This window comes from Mesoplodon bidens (genome assembly GCF_964165515.1).
Source record: "Mesoplodon bidens genome assembly, chromosome: 17".
NCBI classification, from domain to species: domain Eukaryota; kingdom Metazoa; phylum Chordata; class Mammalia; order Artiodactyla; family Ziphiidae; genus Mesoplodon; species Mesoplodon bidens.
Window position 1 is genome coordinate 63745933 of NC_138174.1, and position 23660 is coordinate 63769592.

General features: G+C 38.4%; 1 protein-coding gene across 1 annotated transcript in view; it reads left to right on the top strand.

The window, feature by feature from the left end:
* DNAJC3 (DnaJ heat shock protein family (Hsp40) member C3) overlaps positions 1-23660 on the top strand; it is a 94840-nt gene that overhangs the window by 25022 nt on the left and 46158 nt on the right. The window contains exons 3-4 of the mRNA XM_081215001.1: positions 4839-4963; positions 7133-7207. Coding sequence (XP_081071127.1) covers positions 4839-4963; positions 7133-7207 — 200 coding nt within the window. The remainder of the gene's footprint in view (positions 1-4838; positions 4964-7132; positions 7208-23660) is intronic.

The window sequence follows — 23660 nt, forward strand, 5'->3', positions numbered from 1 at the left end:
GTATGTATAATCAAATACTTGTTAAAAAGCGTTGTCATACTTAATCTTCGGAGGTTTTTCTACATAGACTGAAATGGTCAGGTTTTTTCCAAATAGAAGTCCATTGCAATTTTTGCTGAAGGTGCCTTCTTGATAAAATGCCCAAAGCCAGCAATAAGCATTCTTCTTTTCTTGAAAGAGGGTCATACTGTATTCAAAATAAGCAACACCTGTTTTTGAAAATGCCATTGCTCATTTCGTGGGGGAGATGATATGAGTGTCCTGGTGAGGCACGTCTCTTTGAGAGCCATGTCTGTGCTGACTTCTCTGGGTCCCTGGCTTATTCCTGGCAGGTCTCAGTGTTGAGTGGATGTGGGAGTGTCCCTTGTTGGAGTTATCCGGAATTTGTTTCCATTTCCTTTCATTTGATTACAAGGTGCTATAGAGACACGAAAAATGAATTCACTCAGGGAATGTATTTTTTTCTAGAGTGAGGTAAGCATATAAATAATTGATATCAGGAGGTAGTGATAAGTGTTAGGTGCTGTGGGAGATATATATTATAGAGTGTTATGGAAACCAAAGTAATGGAAGGTTTATTTTCACATGTGTAATCAAATAAGTCATTTGAGCTGTGCCTCAGAGATGGAGTAGGTTTTGGACGTATGAAGATGTGTGGTGTAAACTATAGGCCTTAAATCATGTCGTTTCTAGTATTTCGTATTCTTCGATTAGTGTAAATAAGTCATGGAGAACTTAACTTTTCTTTTTTCTTTTAAAAAATTTTTATTTTATATTGGAGTATAATTGATTAACAATGTTGTGTTAGTTTAAGGTGTACAGCAAGGTGATTCAGTTATAAATATACATGTATCTATTCTTTTTCAAATTCTTTTCCCATTTAGGTTATTACAGAATATTGAGCAGAATTCCCTGTGCTATACAGTAGGTCCTTGTTGGTTATCTACTTTAAATACAGCAGTGTGTACATCTCAATCCAAATCTGTCCCTCCCCCTCTCACCCCACTCCTGTCCCCTGGTAACCATAAGTTTGTTCTCTAAGACTGTGAGTCTCTTTCTGTTTCATAAATAAGTTCATTTGTATTCATTTTTTTCTTTTAGATTCTTCATATAAGCAATATAATATATTTGTCTTTCTCTCTCTGACTTAACTCCACTTAGTATGATAATCTCTAGGTCCATCCATGTTGCTGCAAATGGCATTATTTCATCCTTTTTAATGGCCGAGAAATATACCATTGTATATATGTACCACATCTTCCTTATCCATTCATCTGTCGATGGACATTTAGGTTGCTTCCACGTCTTGGCTATTGTAAACAGCACTGCAGTGAACATTGGGGTGCATGTGTCCTTTTGAACCATGTTTTTCTCCGGATACGTGCCTAAGAGTGAGTAACTTTTTTAGAATTAATGAATATAAAAGTAATCCATGTTCATTGTGAAACATTTTGGAATATGTATATGAACTATATAAAGAAGAAAATCCAGTCTCTGCCCACGTAACTACTGTTGACCTGAAGTGAATTTCCTTCTGCTTTCAGACACAGTCACTGTAAGTTTCATTAATTCTTAGATGTCAGATCATTCTTATGGCCAGTTATGCTGACCAAGTGCCACATATTTTACATTTATTGCACATTCTAAATCAAATATGAGCTGAACCAAAAATATTATATATCTGGCTGGTATGTTCTAAATATAGTTCCTTTGTTTCTTACTCTTTCTTCAAGCTAATTACAATTTTTGTGGGAAATAACCTGTATTTCCCACACAGTCAGTAGCAAAGGCTACTGACTTTGCTCTTTTTTCCTTACCTTCCAAGGGAAATTGATCAGGGAAGAAAGTTCAGTGATGCTTAGCTGGGAACATGTATGGATTTTTTGTTTTTTTTTAGATTTAAGGAAAAGAAGTCTTATGTTGTTAAAATGCCCAATTCTCTTATTTTTTCAAAAATAGTCCTTTTTTTCCCCTGACTGCCTCATTCTTTTACTTTTTTTATTGTAGTAAAATATACATAACAAAATTTACCATTTTAACCATTTTTAAGCACATAGTTCAGTGGCATTAAGTGCATTCACATTGTTGTGCAACCATTACCACCATCTATCTCCAGAACGTTTTCATCATCCCAGACTGAAGCTCTATACCCATTAAACAATTGTTCCCCATTTCTGATCCCCGTTTCTTCTCAGTACTTCCTTGGCAACCGCCATTCTAATTTCTGTCTCTATAAATTTGACTACTCTAGGTATCTCATAGAAGTACAATTGTACAATATTTGTCTTTTTGTGTCTGGCTTATTTCACTTAGGATGATGTCTTCAGGGTTCATCTGTAATGTAGCATTTATCAGAATTCCATTCCTTTTTTTTTTTTTTAAAGAAGATGTTGGGGTAGGAGTTTATTAATTAATTTATTTATTTTTGCTGTGTTGGGTCTTCGTTTCTGTGCAAGGGTTATCTCTAGTTGTGGCAAGCGGGGCCCACTCTTCATCGCGGTGCGTGGGCCTCTCACTATCGCGGCCTCTCTTGTTGCGGAGCACAGGCTTCAGACGCGCAGGCTCAGTAGTTGTGGCTCACGGGTCTAGTTGCTCCGCGGAATGTGGGATCCTCCCAGACCAGGGCTCGAACCCATGTCCCCTGCATTAGCAGGAAGATTCTCAACCACTGCGCCACCAGGGAAGCCCTCCATCCCTTTTTTAAGGCTGAATAATATTCCATTGTATGTGTATACCACATTTTATTTATCCACTCATCTACCCGTAGACATTTAGGTTGTTTCCACCTTTGGGCTGTTGTGAATAATGTCACTGTGGATATGGGTGTACAAATACCAGCTTTCAATATTTTTTTTTAAAGGTTATACTTCATTTATAGTTATAAAATATTGGCTATATTCCTCATACTGTACAATATATCCTTGTAACTTATACCTAATATTTTGTGCCTCTTAATCCCCTACCCCATATTGCCCCTCCCCTTTTCCCTCCCCCCACTGGTAATCACTAGTTTGTTATCTATATCTGTGAGTCTGCTTCTTTTTTTTGTTATATTCACTAGTTTGTTGTATTTTTTAGATCCCACATATAAGTGATATCATACAGTATTTGTCGTTTTCCGTCTTGACTTATTTCACTTAGCATAATGCCCTCCAAGTCCATCCATGTTGCTATAAATGGCAAAATTTCATTCATTTTTATGGCTAATATCCCATTGTATATATGTACACGACATCTTCTTTATCCATTCATCTGCTGATGGACATTTAGGTTGCTTCCACATCTTGGCAGTCAGCTTTCATTTCTTTTGGATATGTGTACTCAGAAGTAGAATTGGTGGTTCATAGGGTGATTCTGTGTTCAGTGTGTAAGGAGCCTCCATATCGTGTTTCACAGCAGCCACACCAGTTTACATTCCCTCCAGCAGTGCACACGGGCTCCAAGTTCTCCACGCTCTTACTAATCCTCCCTCCCTCCCTCCCTCCCTTCCTTCCTTCCTTCCTTCCTTCCTTCCTTCCTTCTTTCTTTTCTTTCTTTCTCCCATTCTTCTTCTTTCCTTTCTTTTTCTCTTTCTTTCTTTCCGTCTCCCTTTCTGTCTTCTTTTTCTCCCCTTTCTTTCTTATCCTAATGGGTGTGAAGTGGTATCTCAATGTGGTTTTGATTTGCATTTTCCTAATGATTAGTGATGTTGAGCATCTTTTCATGTGCTTATTGGCCATTTGTGTATCTTCTTTCATATATGGTTTCATAGCCTATTTTCTCTTCCTGCCTTATCTCCCCCCAGCAGTACTTCAGGTAGTTTTCAATGCTGTTAACAACTCCTTAAAATCATAATTTTGAATGATTAAATACTATCCTGCCATATAGGTTCCCATATTGTAATGTTTTGCAAATGATAAGACCTTCAGGGATAGAACTTTTAGGGAATTTTAGTTGTAAATCTTATGGTAATGAATATCTGTGTGCGTAAATATTTATTTTTTTAAGGTACATGACTGGATTTGGTCAAGATAATTTTTAAGAAGAAAAAAAAAATATATATATATATTGATTTTTAGAAGGATTGTTTGGCAGCCTGAGGTTTACTTCTGATTGACTTGACTCCTTCCCCCATTTTGTAGGTGCTGAGCAGAGTAGAGTTAGTTCAAGCACTTAACTCATCTGTCTGCTTTCCTTGCTTCAGATATTATTAGTGACTCTCGCCTTACTCTCTGGTCTCACTCTCTTTTCCATTCTCCTTTGTCCCATGGTCTGTACCTTTATTTCTTCACTGCCATTTTGGTTGGCGTTTGGGAGAGAGCAGTTGCACATTCAGTATATCAGTTTAAATGGAAGTCTAATTTCCTAAAATCCTGTGAGTAAGTGCAAAGTCCACATTCTCAATCAGAATTTCACTTAAGAAAATTTCAACAAAGACAAACAATTGAAAACAGAATTGGATACTTATAAAAGTTAAGAGTTGAATATAGTTAATATTCTAGACCAAAGGTAGGCAAACTTTTTCCCTAAGGGACCAGATAATAAATGTTTTAGGCTTTGCAGCCATGTAGTGTCTGTTGCATATTTTTCTTTTTTTTTTTTTGACAACTCTTTAAAAATGTAAAAAATATTCTTAACTTGAAGTCTGTGGGTTGTTTTTGGCTCAGAGGCTACAGTTTGCTGAGCCCCTGTTCTGGATTTATTTGCAGTGATCTTGCTAGGCAAAATGACCCAGTATTGATGAAGAAATTCTTTTCTTAATGCCTTTCCTAGTAGAATTGCAAACTCTAATACTGTTCAGATGACTTGGTTTTTTGAATAAAGTACTGAGAGTTAATATTTGTTATTTTAATTTTCAGATGGTGACCCTGATAACTATATTGCTTATTATCGGAGAGCTACTGTCTTCTTAGCTATGGGCAAATCAAAAGCAGCACTTCCTGATTTAACTAAAGTGATTGAATTGAAGATGGATTTCACTGCAGTAAGTTCATCTAAATTTTCTTTAAAGGAAAATTTAAGGAAACTCGGAAGAGGTGATTTGTTTCTTAAGGTGAAGACTGGCATGCTAGGCATAGCTGGAGGATGTAGAAAGCCACTCTGATGTAGTGGACCCGGCAACAAGAGAAACTCAGTCCCTGGAATCAAAGGCCTGTGTGAAGGAGGCACAGTGGAGTGGGTACATTAGTGATTTTTAGAAGGTTGGTAGTGATGTTAGCTTTGTGGTTTAGAAAGATATCTATGTGGAGGATGGAGTGTAGGGCAAGATGTGAGGCTGAGAAATGAGCTGATTAAGAGACTGTTGAACTAAGAGGCTGTCAGGTGACTGATGACAATTTCAATTAAGGCTGTAGTGGGAAGAATAAAGAAGAGGGGGTAGCTTAATTAAGCAGTGGTTTGTGATGAGAATACAGTGCTGAATTAGACAAGAGTCCTGCCCTGAACCAACACCCAAGCTTCAGAAGTGGAGGAATTTACGGTCTAATAGGATATCTTGACAATTGGCAGGTCACTGTAATAGCTTAAAATAATAGGACCCAATTATGTTGTTTCAAAATTAATTTGGTAATTCACTTATTGTTTATGTCCTTCCATAATCCAGAAAGTATTCGAGATGATTGATTAGATATGGGTGAATATTTGGTTTGAAATATTACTATTATTTTAAGATGGAATTAACAAGTGTCAAATTTTTCTTCATTACTTTACCCAGCTAAGCATAACCTTACACAGAGGTTAAGTAGCTCATTTTCCTAGTATTATAGTACTTATTAGTTGGTTGAAGTGGCTTTAATCTTGCTTTTTATGTTTTTCAGAGGATTAGGGAAATTTTTAAGTACTGTAAAAGTAATATATAAGTTTTAGTAGAATATTGGTGTGGTTTCTGTCTTATGGTAGACATTGATCATCAGAGAGTTGGTATTCTTGGAAGAGATGGGATTATGCGCATTAGAAGAGGAATATCAGAGATGATGGATGTTAAAAGGAAGAGGCATTGTTATTCTGGTTATAGTGGAGTAAATATGTGCATTAAGAGTTAATTAAAAAAAAAAAAAACTATTTCCAGAGCTTTGATTGGTAAAGTCCCAAGTTATAACAACTTTTATTATAGTGGTAAAAAGTTATTATGCCTGCTTAAAGTACTTTTTAAGTGAGATATAACTCACATATCATCAAATTCACCCTTTTTTTAAAAAAAAGAATGTGACCATTTAAAAATATTTATTTATTTGGTTGCATCAGGTCTTAGTTGCGGCTCACTGGCTCCTCAGTTGGGGCACGTGGGCTCCTTAGTTGGGGCATGTGGGTTCCGTAGTTGCAGCAGGTGGGCTCCTTGGTTGCGGCAGGCGTGCTCTTTAGTTGCGGCATGTTAACTCTTAGTTGCGGCATGCATATGGGATCTAGTTCCCCGACCAGGGATCGAACCTGGGCCCCCTGCATTGGGAGCACAGAGTCTTGTCCACTGCACCACCAGGGAAGTCCCCTCACCCTTTTTAAAGTGTGCAATTCAGCAGTTTTTAGTATATTCACAAGGTTCTGCAAGCATCGTCATTTAGTTCCAGAGCATTTTTATCACCCCCCACCCAAAGAAACCCTGTACCCGTTAGGAGTCACCTCCCATTTCTGTCGTAGCCCCTGGCACCTTCTGTCTCTATGGATTTGTCTGACTTGGATATTTCAAATAAACGAAATCATACAATATGTCGCCTTTTGTGTCTGACTTCTTTCACTTAGCATAATGTTTTCAAGTTTCATCCATATTGTAGTATGTGTCAGTAGTTCATTCCTTTTTATGGCTGAATGATATTCCATTGTATGGACATATCACATTTGCTTATTGATTTATTAGTTGATGGGAGTTTGGTTTGTTTCTACTTTTTGGCTATTGCTATGAACATTCATGTCCAAGATTTTGTGAGGACACATGTTTTCATTTATTTTTTTTTGATATAGTAAAAAGTATATTTAAAGGAAGCATACTTTAACAAAATTTATACACATTCATTGGTTCCAAGAATTATTCTCAGAGTGTGAAGTCAAATGGGCATAGGAAAAATTAATATTTCATTAGCTTATTTAGTTTTATTCTTTGTGTTTAAAGAAAATTTAGAAATTCATAGTACTCAGTGTACTCTTTTTTTTGTTTTTCTAGGCGAGATTACAGAGAGGTCACTTGTTACTCAAACAAGGAAAACTTGATGAAGCAGAAGATGATTTTAAAAAAGTGGTAAGTTAAGTTCAATTTATATATGGCTCTGTTAAGATACTTTGAGTGAACATACTGAACTTATTTTTTTATATTAAGACATTTAATAATCATTTTATACCTGAAAGGGAAAATCATTTTATTTATGTGTGTAAGATCCATAGTTCCTGAATTAATATTTAGTGGCTGGCATCAAAGAATCATTTTAACAGATGGAAGGTAAGGTGTATGGAATAGATAAGTAATCCTAACTCAGTTTAAATAGCTCATGTTCTGCTTTGTCCTCCATGAGAATCTAAAGCTGTCAGCTGAGCTATTCTAAAAGTTGTGTGAGTGACTTGGGAAACCCTTTATTTGATTTGAAAGGAATAACGAAACAGATCTTAAAAGGAAATTTTGCAATCACCCACATGGCTACTTTACAAAGTATAAAGTGTTTTGGGTTTGTTGGGGGAAGTGTTACAGATTACATGTAATTGAAGGGGTTATATCCTGAAAAAGGATTTGAAGAGAGACAGCTAGCTAATGTCTTCATGCCCTCATGGGACTTGTTTTAAGACCTGCTTTTTTGTTCCACATGGATTTGATTCTGGAGTGGTCTAGAAAGGGTGTGTCTATGTGTGTGTATATACATATATATATATATATGTATCTCCCATTGTTCATTATTTGCATTTTTGTAGTTTATCAAAATGCTTAGTTACCGTGATGATAACCACTATGAAAATAAAACTAAAATTTTTAATGTTTTCATAACCTTTGTCACAATATTCAGACATGTGCAGACAAATCCAGGATACATTAGAAGTTAATTGTATTGAATCAGAACCTATCTCATGGTCTTAATAAAATTCGATGTCATTTTCTGTTTGTCTAATCTACCCTGCTACGTGGGATCGTGTTAGAGAGGATGCTGAAGGACAGGTGATGGGGAGGTAAAGTGCTGGAGTGACCTTTCCCTAGCCCCAGTCCTTTGTACACAGCAAGGGTTGTGTAAAAATTTGTTAAATGGATGAGTGATAAAACATAAGAATGTATTTCCTTCTTTTAAACAAATGCTTAAATCTATTACTTAGAATTCTTTTCCAGTTACAAAGGCTAGAGTAGCCTTTTAGAAATGCCACAATTTAGAATAAAGCTTTATCACAAATTAGTCCTTACTGGGTATTGGATATATCCTTTTGGAAAAGTGTGGATATGTCTTGAGTTAATGTCTTTTCTGTCATCAATATTAAAACCTCTCAGAAATAAGAAGAGGACTTTCATGAAACTTTACACTTTTGATTGTCCTCTGAGAGTCGTGCTTCTGCTAGTGTGTTCTTAAAACCACCCTTGCTATTATTGTTATAGGATTCTTCCATGAGAATGCGCATCTGTATTGAATGATATTTTCCTTTTAATTGAAATCTTTATTGAGATAATTGTAGATGCCCGTGTAATTGTAATTAATAATACATAGAGGTTCTGTGTACCCTTTACTCAATACCCAGTTTCTCCCAATGATAACATCTTTTAAAACTATAATATGACATTACAGCCAGGATATTGACATTGATATAATCTACCAGTCTATTCAGATTCCTCAGTCTTACTAATATTCATTTCTCTATGTGTATTTAATTCTATACACTTTTTCCTGTATCCATCACCACAGTCAAGATACTGAACAGTCCTCTTGCCACAAGGATCCCTTCTGTTGCCCTTTTATAACCACACCCACTTCCCTCCCATACTGCTTTAGCTCCTCATTCATAACTCCTGGCAACCACTAATTTGTTACTTGTTTCTTAAATTTTGACATTTGAAAAATGTTACATACGTGGTCTCAAATTTTATGTAACCTTTTGGAATTTTCTTATTCAGCATAATTTTCTGGAGATTCATGCAGACTATTGCGTTATATATCACTTAGCGATTTCTTTTAATTGCTGAGTATTGCATGGTATGTGTGTGATACATTTTATTCATCTATTCATCAGTTGATAGACATTTGGGTTATTTTCTCTTCTTTCCTGGCAAGGACTCAGTGAATGAAAAGCCATGGACTCTGTTTACTACAGCCCTCCCAACTTTCTTTTCCCCTCTATAAAAGTGCTTTCCTTCCCTTGCTGTCTGGGGACTTGCACATAGCTTGCCATGGTCACAGACCCCAAACTGCAGTTCTGCTGGTCCCAAATAAATACAACTTTGCTGGAGAAATATTTGGCAATCTGTTTGTTTTAGGTCAACATTTTGGGATCAGAGAAGACTCCCAGTGGCTCCAGAGCTGGCAAGCAAACAGGTGCATTATCCATAAATGAGCCCATTGTTGCTCACTGCTTTTCTCACTGACCCTGGAATTTGAAGGTACATCTTTCTCATGGATCCCAGCTCATGCCCTCTTTGCATTTGAAGCTCTCCAGGCTTTATTTGGGATCTGTTTTAAGGTTTCGTCTTACTGGTTAAGGCCTTGTTCTGTATGAGAGTACTCATTTGGCATTTTGGTCTGATTTTGAGATCAGACTGTTTTATTAAAGCTGGCTAGCCTTCCGTGCATTCCTTCGGAGGCAGGGGCTGTTTCTCCTGAAATTGTACCAGTTTAGCGATTGGCCCATTGCTTTGGAATAGGGGCTGTTCTCTGGAAACTGGATGGAAAAAGCCTTTGGCTTGGCTCTTCCAACACCAAGCTACACCAAGCTATTTCCTTAGAATTAGCTGGTATTAGCTTGCAAGCTGTCTGAATTGAGCTGTTTGAGCTGTAAACTGTTTAAGCTGTTTGAAAATTGTTCCTTTACTCTAGGAAAAAAATCTCTGAGAAATGGGATCCCAATATGCAAATATTTTGAGGGCCCCCCCGCCATGTTTAAAAACTATGGTCCTTCCTCATGTGCATTTCTAACTAAATGGACCAACCTGACCAAAGACCGTTTAGAATACCAGTGGCCATTATGGAGAACTTTTGAAATCCAGAAATGAAAGGAATGCCTATTTCAGTTGGTATTTTGAGGCTTCCTAATGTTTTCAGAAGCCTAAAATTGCTTCTCTGCAAAGTAAGATTTTAAGATTAACTGAGGCAGACAAATGATTAAAGAAAAATAAAATGGCTCCTGAAGCCTTAGGCTCTTCCTCCTTGGCTTTGAGGATCTGTTTATTAATTTTTTACAGTATGCATCATTTGAAGGCTATTCCTGTGGAATGTAGGCACAGGTCTCAAACGTGTGTATATGTTCTGCATGGTGTAGAACATTTGTTGATATTTGCCTTAGAAAGAGTGAGAAAACGTGTATTTACTTGTATATTGATAAAAGCCTTTGGAAAGATATGCAAGAAACTGATAATATCGGTTACCTCTTGGAGGAGAACTGTGAAGTGACCTTGGGAAGTTCTTACCTTCTGAGGACCTCATTTTCCTCATTGTGAAGCATAGAAATTGAAGAGATGACATGGTCCAATCTTTATTGTTTGGTACCATAAAATGGTTTGAAAAGATAAATTTTATATTATGACTATATTTTATCCTTGCCAATTAAAGAATTCTTATATTTTATTTTTTGATGATCTGTGAATATAGATGATATTTACTTTGTTTTCTTTCTATGTTCTTAAGTGAGCTTTTTGTGGTATTTAAGAGAGTTTACCAGTCTATAAAGTCCATAAAGATTTCATCTTACTAATAATAACAGTATACAGTCAGGTAGCTACATTCAGTTACAGATTTTACACCGTGGAACAGAAGTTTGAATATGCTTAATCTCTTTTTGGGCTACAATGAGAATTTCATATTTGTTAAGTGTACAGGTTACTCTGCTGCCAGAGGGTCTCCTGTAAACAGGGTTGCCTCAGGTCCATACTGGTTGTCGTAGTCCTGAAAAGGACCTTAGGTGGTTTAGTTTGTCTTCAAGCTATCAATGACTCCTGTAACCAGTGCCTACGGTCATTCCTTAGTTCAGTGAGTGTTTTAGTGCATATTTGCAAGTCAGAGTGGTAGGTGTTAGAGGGTTGCTGACAAAGAAAACTAGTCTCTTAGGATAGCATATGATAAGTACTATGATTGAGTCCGTGGGAGCATACCAGTAGGGTTACCTAACTGAGCTGGGAGTTGGGGGTCTGGGGTCAAAAAGGGCTTTCCTAAAGGAGGAAGAGCATGCATTTATGCTCTCACAGTTCTTGGGGTCAGGAATTTGGACAGGGTTAGTTGGGTTGTCTGCTCTAGCATCTCTCACAGGCTACAAAGTGCCAGATAGGGCTGTAGTGTTATCTGAAGGCTTAGTTGGTGAAGGAATTGCTTCCAAACTCACTTGGTTGTTGGCAGGGTGATTTTTTTTTTTTTTTTTGAAGAACATCAGCTTTATTGGTCATTTGTGCTTTGGAAATGTGTGTGAGTGGGAGTCCCTTGAGGAGGGGGCTGGGTCTCTGCCTGGTCACTGCTGGTTCCTCTTGAGCTGTTAGACTGACTTTGGTTTCTTCCAAGCTATTGACCAGAGGCTTCCCTCGATTCTTTCTTACCTGGGTCTCTTCATAAAGCATCTCACTGCTTGGCAGGCTTGCATCATCAAAGTGAGCAAGTGAGAAGGCAAGAGATGACCAGCAAGAGAGAGAATGCCAGCAAGATGGAAGTCACAGTGTTTTGTACATAATCAGGGAAGTGACATCCTGTCACCTTTGTCATGTTCTGTTTGTTAAAAGGAGTTACCAGCTCTATCCCATACTCTAGGGGAGGGGATGACACAAAAAGGCATAAATTCCAGGAGTAGGGGGGCATCTCAGAAGTCAAACAACCTGCTGTTTTCACTTGAGGTACCAAAATAAGGGTGTATTTAGGTTAGGGTAGGGTAGATTAGAGGGCAACTTACTTCTTTCAAGTCCCCATCCCATAGTTATTACAAGGTTTTTGTTTTTTTTATAACCATTTTTAAAATTGAAGTACAGTTAATTTACAAAATTATGTTAGTTTCAGGTGTACAGCAAAGTGATTTAGTTATACACGTGTATATCTATTCTTTTTCAGATTATTTGCCATTGTAAGTTATTACAAGATATTGAATATAGTTCCCTGTGCTATACAGTAGGTCCTTGTTGTTTATCTGTTTTATGTATAGTAGTGTGTATATGTGAATACCAAACTCCTAATTTATCCCCCCCTCCCACCGCTATCCCCTTTGGTAGCCATAAGTTTGTTTTCTATGTCTATGAGTCTATTTCTGTCTTCTAAATAAGTTCATTTGTATCAGTTTTTTAGATTCCACATGTAAGTGGTATCATATGATATTTGTCTTTCTCTGACTTCACTTGGTATGATAACCTCTAGGTCCATCCATGTGGCTGCCGATGGCATTATTTCATTTTTATCGCTGAGTAATATTCCATTGTGTGTGTGTGTGTGTGTGTGTGTATCTCCACACCACATTTTGTTTTTTGGTTTTTTTTTAATTTTTATTGCAGTATAGTTGCTTAACAATGTTGTGTTTATACTGTACAGCAAAATGAATCAGCTATACATATACAGATATCCCCTCTTTTTTGGATTTCCATCCCATTTAGGTCACCACAGAGCACTTAGTACAGTTCCCTGTGCTATACAGTAGGTTCTCATTAGTTATCTATTTTATTTTATTTATTTATTTTTAACATCTTTATTGAAGTATAATTGCTTTACAATGGTTTGTTAGTTTCTGCTGGATAACAAAGTGAATCAGCTATACACATACATACATCCCTTTATCTCCTCCCTCTTGCATCTCCCTCCCACCCTCCCTATCCCACCCCTCTATGTGGACACAAAGCACCGAGCTATGCGGCTGCTTCCCATTAGCTATCTATTTTACATTTGGTAGTGTATATATGTCCATGCCACTCTCTCTCTTCGTTCCAGCTTACACTTCCCCCTCCCCGTGTACTCAAGTCCATTCTCTATGTTCTGTGTCTTTATTCCTGTCCCGCCCCTAGGTTCTTCAGAATCATTTTTTTTTAAGATTCCATATATATGTGTTAGCGTATGGTATTTGTTTTTTCTCTTTCTGACTTACTTCACTCTGAACGACAGTCTCTAGATCCATCCACCTCACTACAAATAACTCAATTTTGGTTTTCTTATGGCTGAGTAATATTCCATTGTATATATGTGCCACATCTTCTTTATCCATTCATCTGCCGATGTACACTTAGGTTGCTTCCATGTCCTGGCTATTGTAAATGTGATGAACATTGTGGTACATGATTCTTTTTGAATTATAGTTTTCTCAGGGTACATGCCCAGTAGTGGGATTGCTGGGTTGTATGGTAGGTAGTTCTATTTTTAGTTCTTTTATTTTTAATACATTTATTTATTTTTATTATTTTTAACATCTTTTTTGGAGTATAATTGCTTTACAATGGTGTGTTAGTTTCTGCTTTATAACAAAATGAATCAGTTATACATATACATATATCCCCATATCTCTTCCCTCTTGTGTCTCCCTCCTTCCCACCGTCCCTATCCCACCCTGTAGGTGGTCACAAAGCACCGAGCTGATCTCGGTGCTATGTGGTGCTATGTGCTATGTGGCTGCTTCCTATTAGCTATCTATTTTACATATGGTAGTGTATATGTATCCATGCCACTCTCTCACTTTGTCCCAGCTTACCCTTCTCCCTCCCCATATCCTGAAGTCCATTCTCTAGTAGGTCTGCATCTTTATTCCCGTCTTGCCCCTAGGTTCTTCATGACCTTTTTTTTTTTTTCTTAGATTCCATATATATGTGTTAGCATACGGTATTTGTTTTTCTCTTTCTGACTTACTTCACTCTGTATGACAGACTCTAGGTCCATCCGTCTCACTCCCTACAAATAACTCAATTTCCTTTCTTTTTATGGCTCAGTAATATTCCATTGTGTATATGTGCCACATCTTTATCCATTCATCTGTTCATGGACACTTAGGTTGCTTCCATGACCTGGCTGTTGTAAATAGAGCTGCAGTGAACATTGTGGTACATGACTCTATTTGAATTATGGTTTTCTTAGGGTATATGCCCAGTAGTGGGATTGCTGGGTCGTATGGTGGTTCTATTTTAGTTTTTTAAGGAACCTCCAAACTGTTCTCCATAGTGGCTATATCCATTTACATTCCCACCAACAGTGTAAGAGGATTCCCTTTTCTCCACACCCTCTCCAGCATTTATTGTTTGAAGATTTTTTGATGATGGCCATTCTGACCACTGTGAGATGATCTCTCATTGTAGTTTTGACTTGCATTTCTCTGATGATTAATGATGCTGAGCATCCTTTCATGTGCTTGTTGGCAATCTGTGTATCTTCTTTGGAGAAATGTCTATTTAGGCCTTCTGCCCATTTTTGGATTGGGTTGTTTGTTTTTTTGATATTGAGCTGCATGAGCTACTTATAAATTTTGGAGATTAATCCTTTGTCAGTTGCCTCATTTGCAAATATTTTCTCCCATTCTGAGGGTTGTCTTTTGGTCTTGTTTATGGTTTCCTTTGCTGTGCAAAAGCTTTTAAGTTTCATTAGGTCTCATTTGTTTATTTTCTCTAGGAGGTGGGTCAAAAAGGATCTTGCTGTGATTTATGTCATAGAGTGTTCTGCCTATGTTTTCCTCTAAGAGTTTGATAGTGTCTGGCCTTACATTGAGGTCTTTAATCCATTTTGAGTTTATTTCTGTGTATGGTGTGAGGGAGTGTTCTAATTTCATACTTTTACATGTAGCTGTCCAGTTTTCCCAGCACCACTTATTGAAGAGGCTGTCTTTTCTCCACTGTATATTCTTGCCTCCTTTATGAAAGATAAGGTGACCATAGGTGCATGGGTTTATCTCTGGGCTTTCTATCCTGTTCCATTGATCCATATTTCTGTTTTTGTGCCAGTACCATACTGTCTTGATTACTGTAGCTTTGTAGTATAGTCTGCAGTCTGGGAGCCTGATTCCTCCAGCTCCATTTTTCTTTCTCAAGATTGCTTTGGCTATTCGTGGTCTTTTGTGTTTCCGTACAAATTGTGAGATTTTCTATTCTAGTTCTGTAAAAAATGCCATTGGTAGTTTGATAGGGATTGCATTGAGTCTGTAGATTGCTTTGGGTAGTATATTCATTTTCAGAATGTTGATTCTTCCAATCCAAGAACATGGTATATCTCTCCATCTGTTTGTATCCTCTTTAATTTCTTTCATCAGTGTCTTATAATTTTCTGCATAGGGGTCTTTTGTCTCCTTAGGTAGGTTTATTCCTAGATATTTTATTCTTTTTGTTGCAGTGGTAAATGGGAGTGTTTTCTTAATTTCACTTTCAGATTTTTCATCATTAGTGTATAGGAATGCAAGAGATTTCTGAGCATTAATTTTATATCCTGCTACTTTACCAAATTCATTGATTAGCTGTAGTAGTTTTCTGGTAGCATCTTTAGGATTCTCTATGTATAGTATCATGTCATCTGCACACAGTGAAAGCTTTACATCTTCTTTTCCGATTTGGATTCCTTTTATTTCCTTTTCTTCTCTGATTGCTGTGGCTAAAACTTCCAAAACTATGTTGAATAATAGTGGTGAGAGTAGGCAACCTTGTCTTGTTCCTGATCTTAGAGGAAATGGTTTCAGTTTTTCACCATTGAGGATGATGTTGGCTGTGGGTTTGTCATACATGGCCTTTATTATGTTGAGGTAAGTTCCCTCTATGCCTTCTTTCTGGAAGGTTTTTATCATAAATGGGTGTTGAATTTTGCCAAAAGCTGTTTCTGCATCTATTGAGATGATCATTTGGTTTTTCTCCTTCAATTTGTTAATATGGTGTATCACATTGATTGATTTGCATACATTGAAGAATCCTTGCATTCATGGGATAAACCCCACTTGATCATGGTGTATGATCCTTTTAATGTGCTGTTGGATTCTGTTTGCCAGTAGTTTGTCGAGGATTTTTGCATCTATGTTCATCAGTGATATTGGCCTGTAGTTTCCTTTCTTTGTGAGATCTTTGTCTGGTTTTGGTATCAGGGTGATGGTGGCCTCGTAGAATGAGTTTGGGAGTGTTCCTCCCTCTGCTATATTTTGGAAGAGTTTGAGAAGGATAGGTGTTTGCTCTTCTCTAAATGTTTGAGAGAATTCACCTATGAAGCCATCTGGTCCTGGGCTTTTGTTTGTTGGAAGATTTTTAATCACAGTTTCAATTTCAGTGCTTGTGATTTGTCTGTTTATATTTTCTATTTCTTCCTGGTTCAGTCTTGGAAGGTTGTGCATTTCTAAGAATTTGTCCATTTCTTCCAGGTTGTCCATTTTATTGGCATATGGTTGCTTGTAATCTCTCATGATCCTTTGTATTTCTACAGTGTCAGTTGTTACTTCTTTTTCATGTCTAATTCTATTGATTTGAGTCTTTTCCCTTTTTTTCTTGATGAGTCTGGCTAAAGGTTTATCAATTTTGTTTATCTTCTCAAAGAACCAGCTTTTTGTAGTATTAATCTTTGCTATCGTTTCCTTCGTTTCTTTTTCACTTATTTCTGACCTGAAGTTTATGATTTCTTTCCTTCTGCTAACTTTGGGGGCTTTCTGTTCTTCTCCCTCTAACTGCTTTAGGTGTAAGGTTAGGTTTTTTTATTTAAGATGTTTCTTGTTTTTTGAGATAGGATTGTATTGCTATAAACTTCCCTCTTAGAACTGCTTTTGCTGCATCCCGTAGGTTTTGGGTCGTGTTTTCATTGTCATTTGTTTGTAGGTATTTTTTGATTTCCTCTTTGATTTCTTCAGTGCTCTCTTGGTTATTTAGTAGTGTATTGTTTAGTCTCCATGTGTTTGTATTTTTTACCGTTTTTTTCCTGTAATTGATATCTATTCTCATAGCGTTGCAGTCGGAAAAGATACTTGATATGATTCAATTTTCTTAAATTTACCAAGGCTTGATTTGTGACCCAAGATATGATCTATCCTGGAGAATAATCCATGAGCACTTGAGAAGAAAGTGTAATCTGCAGTTTTGGGATGCAATGTCCTGTAAATATCAATTAAGTCCATCTTGTTTAATTTATCATTTAAGGCTTGTATGTCCCTACATATTTTCATTTTGGATGACCTGTCCACTGATGAAAGTGGGGTGTTAAAGTTCCCTACTATGATTGTGTTACTGTTGATTTCCCCTTTTATGGCTCTTAGCACCTGCTTTAATGTATTGAGGTACTCCTATGTTGGGCGCATAAATATTTACAGTTGTTATATCTTCTTCTTGAATTGATCCCTTGATGATTATGTAGTGTCCTTCTTTGTCTCTTGTAATAGTCTTTATTTTAAAGTCTATTTTGTCTGATACGAGAATTGCTACTCCAGCTTTCTTTTGATTTCCATTTGCACGGAGTATCGTTTTCCATCCCCTCACTTTCAGTCTGTATGTGTCCTTAGGTCTGAAGTGGGTCTCTTGTAGACAGCGTATGTATGGGTCTTATTTTTGTATCCATTCAGCCAGTCTGTGTCTTTTGGTTTGAGCATTTAATCCATTTACATTTAAGGTGCTTATCGATACGTATGTTCCTTGTACCATTTTTTTTTTTTTTTTTTTTTTTTTTGCGGTACGCGGGCCTCTCACTGATGTGGCCTCTCCTGCTGCGGAGCGCAGGCTCTGGACGTGCAGGCCCTGCGGCCATGGCTCACAGGCCCAGCCGCTCCACAGCATGTGGGATCTTCCCGGACCGGGGCACGAACCCGTGTCCCCTGCATCGGCAGGCGGACTGTCAACCACTGCGCCACCAGGGAAGCCCATAACATTTTCTTAATTGTTTTGGGTTTGTTATTGTAAGTCTTTTCCTTTTCTTGTGTTTCCTGCTTAGAGGAGTTCCTTTAGCACTTACTGTAGAGTTGGTTTGGTGGTGCTGGATTCTCTTAGCTTTTGCTTGTCTGTAAATGTTTTAATTTCTCCATCGAATCTGAATGTGATCCTTGCTGGGTAGAGTAATCTTGGTTGTAGGTTTTCCCCTTTCATCACTTTAAATATGTCCTGCCACTCCCTTCTGGCTTGCAGAGTTTCTGCTGAAAGATCAGCTGCTGACCTTATGGGGATTCCCGTGTATGTTAATTGTTGCTTTTCCATTGCTGCTTTTAATATTTTTTTGTGTGTTTAATTTTTGATAGTTTGTTTAATATGTGTCTTGGCATGTTTCTCCTTGGATTTATCCTGTATGGAACTCTCTGTGGTTCCTGGACTTGATTGACTATTTCCTTACCCATATTAGGGAAGTTTTCAACTATAATCTCTTCAAATATTTTCTGAGTTCCTTTTTTTTCCCCTTCTTCTTCTGGGACCCCTATAATTCGAATATTGGTGTGTTTCATGTTGTCCCAGAGGTCTCTGATACTGTCCTCAATTCTTTTCATTCCACTGTTTTATCTTACAGGTCACTCATCCATTCTTCAGCGTCAGTTATTCTGCTATTGATTCCTTCTAGAGAATTTTTAGTTTCATTTATTGTGTTGTTCATCATTGTTTGTTTGCTCTTTAGTTCTTCTAGGTCCTTGTTAAACATTTCTTGTATTTTCTCCTTTCTATTTCCAAGATTTTGAATTATCTTTACTGTCATTACTCTGAATTCTTTTTCAGGTAGATTGCCTGTTTCCTCTTCATTTGTTTGGTCTGGTGGGTTTTTACCTTGCTCCTTCACCTGCTGTGTATTTCTCTGTCTTCTCATTTTGTTTAACTTAATGTGTTTGGGGTTTCCTTTTCACAGGCTGCAGGTTTGTAGTTCCTGTTGTTTTTGGTGTCTGCTCCCAGTGGGTAAGTTTGGTTCAGTTGGTTGTGTAGACTTTCTGGTGGAGGAAACTGGTGCCTGTGTTCTGGTGGGTGAGGCTGGATCTTGTCTTTCTGGTGGGCAGCACCACGTCCAGTGGTGTGTTTTGGGGTGTCTGTGAACTTATGATTTTAGGCAGCCTCTCTGTTAATGGTTGGCTTGTGTTCCTGTCTTGCTGGTTGTTCGGCATAGGGTTTCCAGCTCTGGAGCTTGCTGGTCGTTGAGTGGAGCTGGGTCTTAGCATTGAGATGTAGATGTCTGGGAGAGCTTTCACCATTTGGTGTTACGTGGGGTTGGGAGGTCTCTGGTGGACTAGTGTCCAGAACTCGGCTCTCCCACCTCAGAGGCTCAGGCCTGACACCTGGCCAGAGCACCAAGACCCTGTCAGCCACACGGCTCAGAAGAAAAGGGAGAAAAAAGAAGAAAGGAAGAAAGAAAAAATAAATAAAGATATTAAAATAGAGAAAAATTAATAAAAATAAAAACATAGAAAGGTAATAAAGAAAAGAAAGAAGTGACCAATGAAACCAAAAAGCAAATCCACCAAAGATAACAAGTGCTAAAAACTATACTAAAAAAACCCATGCAACAGCAACAAAAAACAGACAGTCAGAACCCTAGGACAAATGGCAAAAGCAAAGCTGTACAGACAAAAATCACACAAAGAAGCATACCCATACAGTCTCACAAAAAGAGAAAAAGGAAAAAAAATATATATGTATAAAAAAAGGAAGAGAGCAACCAAATCAATAAACATATCTACCAATGATAATAAGCTCTAAATACTAAATAAGATAAACATAAAACCAGAAACAAATTTGATGCAGAAAGCAAACCCCAAGTCTACAGTTGCTCCCAAAGTCCGCTGCCTCAATTTTGGGATGATTTGTTGTTTATTCAGGTATTCCACAGGTGCATGATACATTAAGTTGATTGTGGAGATTTAATCCGCTGCTCCTGAGGCTCCATGGGGAAATTTCCTTTTCTTTGTTGACACAGCTCCTGGGGTTCAGCTTTGGATTTGGCCCTGCCTCTGCCTGTAGGTCGCCTGAGGGTGTTTGTTCCCCACCCAGACAGGATGGGGTTAAAGAAGCGGTTGATTAGGGGGCTCTGGCTCACTCAGGCCGAGGGGGCGGGGAGGGGTACGGAATGCAGGGTGAGCCTGCGGCAACAGAGGCCAGACTGACGTTGCAACAGCCTGAGGTGCACCGTGTGTTCTCCTGGGGAAGTTGTCCCTGGATCACGGGACCCTGGCAGTGGCGGGCCGCACAGGCTACCGAGACGGGAGGTGTGGATAGTGACCTGTGCTTCCCACAGGCTTCTTGGTGGCTGCAGTAGCAGCCTTAGCATTTCATGCCTGTCTCTGGGGTCCGCGCTGATAGCTGTGGCTCACGCCCATCTCTGGAGCTCGTTTAGGTGGTGCTCTGAATCCCCTCTCCTCGTGTGCCCTGAAACAATGGTCTCTTGCCTCTTAGGCATTTCCAGACTTTTTCCCGGACTCCCTCCCGGCTAGCTGTGGCGCACTAGCCCCCTTCAGGCTGTGTTCATGCTGCCAACCCCAGTCCTCTCCCTGAGATCCGACTGAAGCTTGAGCCTCAGCTCCCAGCCCCGCCCACCCTGGCGGGTGAGCAGACAAGCCTCTCAGGCTGGTGAGTGCTGGTCAGCACTGATCCTCTGTGCGGGAATCTCTCCACTTTGCCCTCCGCACCCCTGTTGCTGCACTGTCCTCCATGGCTGCGAAGCTTCCCCCTGCCCTCCCCCCCCACCCCCACCCACCGTCTCTGCCAGTGAAGAGGCTTCCTAGTGTGTGGAAACCTTTCCTCCTAAACAGCTCCCTCCCACTGGTGCAGGTACCGTTCCTATTCTTTTGTCTCTGTTTATTCTGTTTTCTTTTGCCCTACCCAGGTACATGGGGAGTTTCTTGCCTTTTGGGAAGTCTGAGGTCTTCTGCCAGTGTTCAGTAGGTGTTCTGTACGAGTTGTTCCACATGTAGGTGTAGTTTTGATGTACTTGTGGGGAGGAAGGTGATCTCCACGTCTTACTCCTCCACCATATTGAAGGTGCCCCCTAGTTATCTGTTTTATACACAGTATCAGTAGTGTATATATGTCAATACCAATTTTCCAATTCACCCCGCCCCCTTCCCCCTTGGTATCCATACGTTTGTTCTCTATGTCTTTGTCTCTATTTCTGCTTTATAAATAAGATCGTCTATACCAATTTTTTCAGGTTCCACATATATGCATTAATATACGATACTCATTTTTCTCTTTCTGACTTACGTCACTCTGTAAGACAGTCTCTAGGTCCTTCCATGTCTCTACGAATGACCCAATTTCATTCCTTTTAATGGCTGAGTAATATTCTAGTGTGTGTGTGTGTGTGTGTGTGTGTGTGTGTGTGTGTGTGTGTGTGTGTGTGTGTGTGTGTGTGTGTGTGTGTGTGTGTGTGTGTGTGTGTGTGTGTGTGTGTGTGTGTGTGTGTGTGTGTGTGTGTGTGTGTGTGTGTGTGTGTGTGTGTGTGTCTCTCCACACCACATTTGTTTTATCCATTCATCTGCTGAGGGACATTTAGGTTGCTTCCATTTCTTGGCTATTATAAATAGGGCTGCTATGGATATTGGGGTGCATGTATCTTTTCGAGTAGAGTTTTCTCTGGGTATATGCCCAGGAGTGGGATTGCAGGATCATATGATAACTCTGTTTTTAGTTTTTTTAAGGAACCTCCATACTATTCTTCATAGTGGGCTGCACCAATTTGCATTCCCACCAACTTTGTAGGAGGATTCCTTTTTCTCTACAACCTCTCCAGCATTTATTGTCTGTAGCCTTTTGACCATTCTGACTGGTGTGAAGTGATACTTTATTGTAGTTTTGGTTTGCATTTCTTTAATAATTAGTGATGTTGAGCATCCTTTCATGTGCCTGTTGACCATCTGTATGTCTTCTTTGGAGAAATGTCTGTTTAGGTCTTCTGCCCATTTTTCATTGGGTTGTTTGTTTTTTTTGGTATTAAGCTGTATGAATTGTTTGTATATTTTAGAAATTAATACCTTGTCTGTAGCATCATTTGCAAATATTTTCCTCCAGTCTGCTGGTTGTCTTCATTTTGTTTGTGGTTTCCTTTGCTGTGCAAAAGCTTTTAAGTTTAATTAAGTTCCTTTTGTTTATTTTTGTTTTTATTACCATTACTCTAGGAGATGGATCCAAAAAGCATTGCTGCAATTTATGTCAAAGAGTGTTTTGCCTCCCATTTTCTTCCAGGAGTTTTATAGTATCCAGTCTCACATTTAGATCTTTAATCCATTTTGAGTTTATTTTTGTATTTAGTGTTAGGGCATGTTCTAATTTCAGTCTTTTACATGTAGCTGTCCAGTTTTCCCAGCACCACTTATTGACGAGGCTGTCTTTTCTCCATTGTATATTATTGCCTCCTTTGTTGTAGATTAATTGACCATAAGTGCATGGGTTTATTTCTGGGCTTTCTGTCTTGTTCCATTGATCTATATTTCTGTTTTTTTGTGCCAGTACCATACTGTTTTAATTACTGTAGTTTTGTAGTATAGTCTGAAGTTAGGGAGTGTGATTCCTCCAGCTCCGTTCTCTCTCAAGATTGTTTTGGTTATTCGAGGTTTTTTGTGTTTCTATACAAATTAAAAAAATTTTTGTTCTAGTTCTGTGAAAAATGCCATTGGTAATTTGATAGGGATTGCATTGAATCTGTAGATTGCCTTGGGCTCTATGGTTGTTTTAACCATGTTAATTCTTCCAATCCAAGAACATGGTGTATATTTCCATCTACGTCATCTTCAGTTTCTTTCATTAAATCTTACAGTTTTCAGAGTATAGGTCTGTTGCCTCTTTAGGTAGGTTTATTCCTAGATATTTTATTCTTTTTGATGCGATAGTTAATGGGGTTGTTTCTTTAATTTCTGTTTCTGATATTTCATTGCTAGTATATAGAAATTCAACAGATTTATCTATATTAATTTTGTATCCAGCAACTTTACCGAATTCATTGATGAGCTCTAGTAGTTTTCTGGTAGCATCTGTAGGATTTTCTATGTATAGCCTCATGTCATCTGCGAACAGTGACAGTTTTACTTCTTCTTTTCCACTTTGGATTCCTTTTATTTGTTTTTCTTCTCTGATTGCTGTGGCTAGGTCTTGAACAAAAGTGGTGAGACTGGACATCCTTGTCTTGTTCCTGATCTGAGAGGAAACGCTTTCAGCTTTTCACCATTGCGTGTGATGTTGGCTCTGTGTTTGTTATGTGTGACCTTTATTATGTTGAGGTATGTTCCCTCTCTGCCCACTTTCTGAAAGTTTTTTTTAATCACAAGTGGATGTTGAATTTTATCAAAAGTCTTTTCTGTATCTATTGGGATGATCATATAGTTTTTTTTTTTTTTTTTTTTTTAAGTTTATTTATTTTTTTAATTAGTTTCTGCTTTATAACAAAGTGAATCAGTCATACATATACATCTGTTCCCACATCCCTTCCCTCATGCATCTCCCTCCCTCCCACCCTCCCCATCCCACCCCTCCAGGCGGTCACAAAGCACCGAGCTGATCTCCCTGTGCTCTGCGGCTGCTTCCCACTATCTATCTACCTTACGTTTGGTAGTGTATATATGTCCATGCCTCTCTCCCGCTTTGTCACAGCTTACCCTTCCCCCTCCCCATATCCCCAAGTCCATTCCCAAGTAGGTCTGCGTCTTTATTCCCGTTTTGCCCCTAG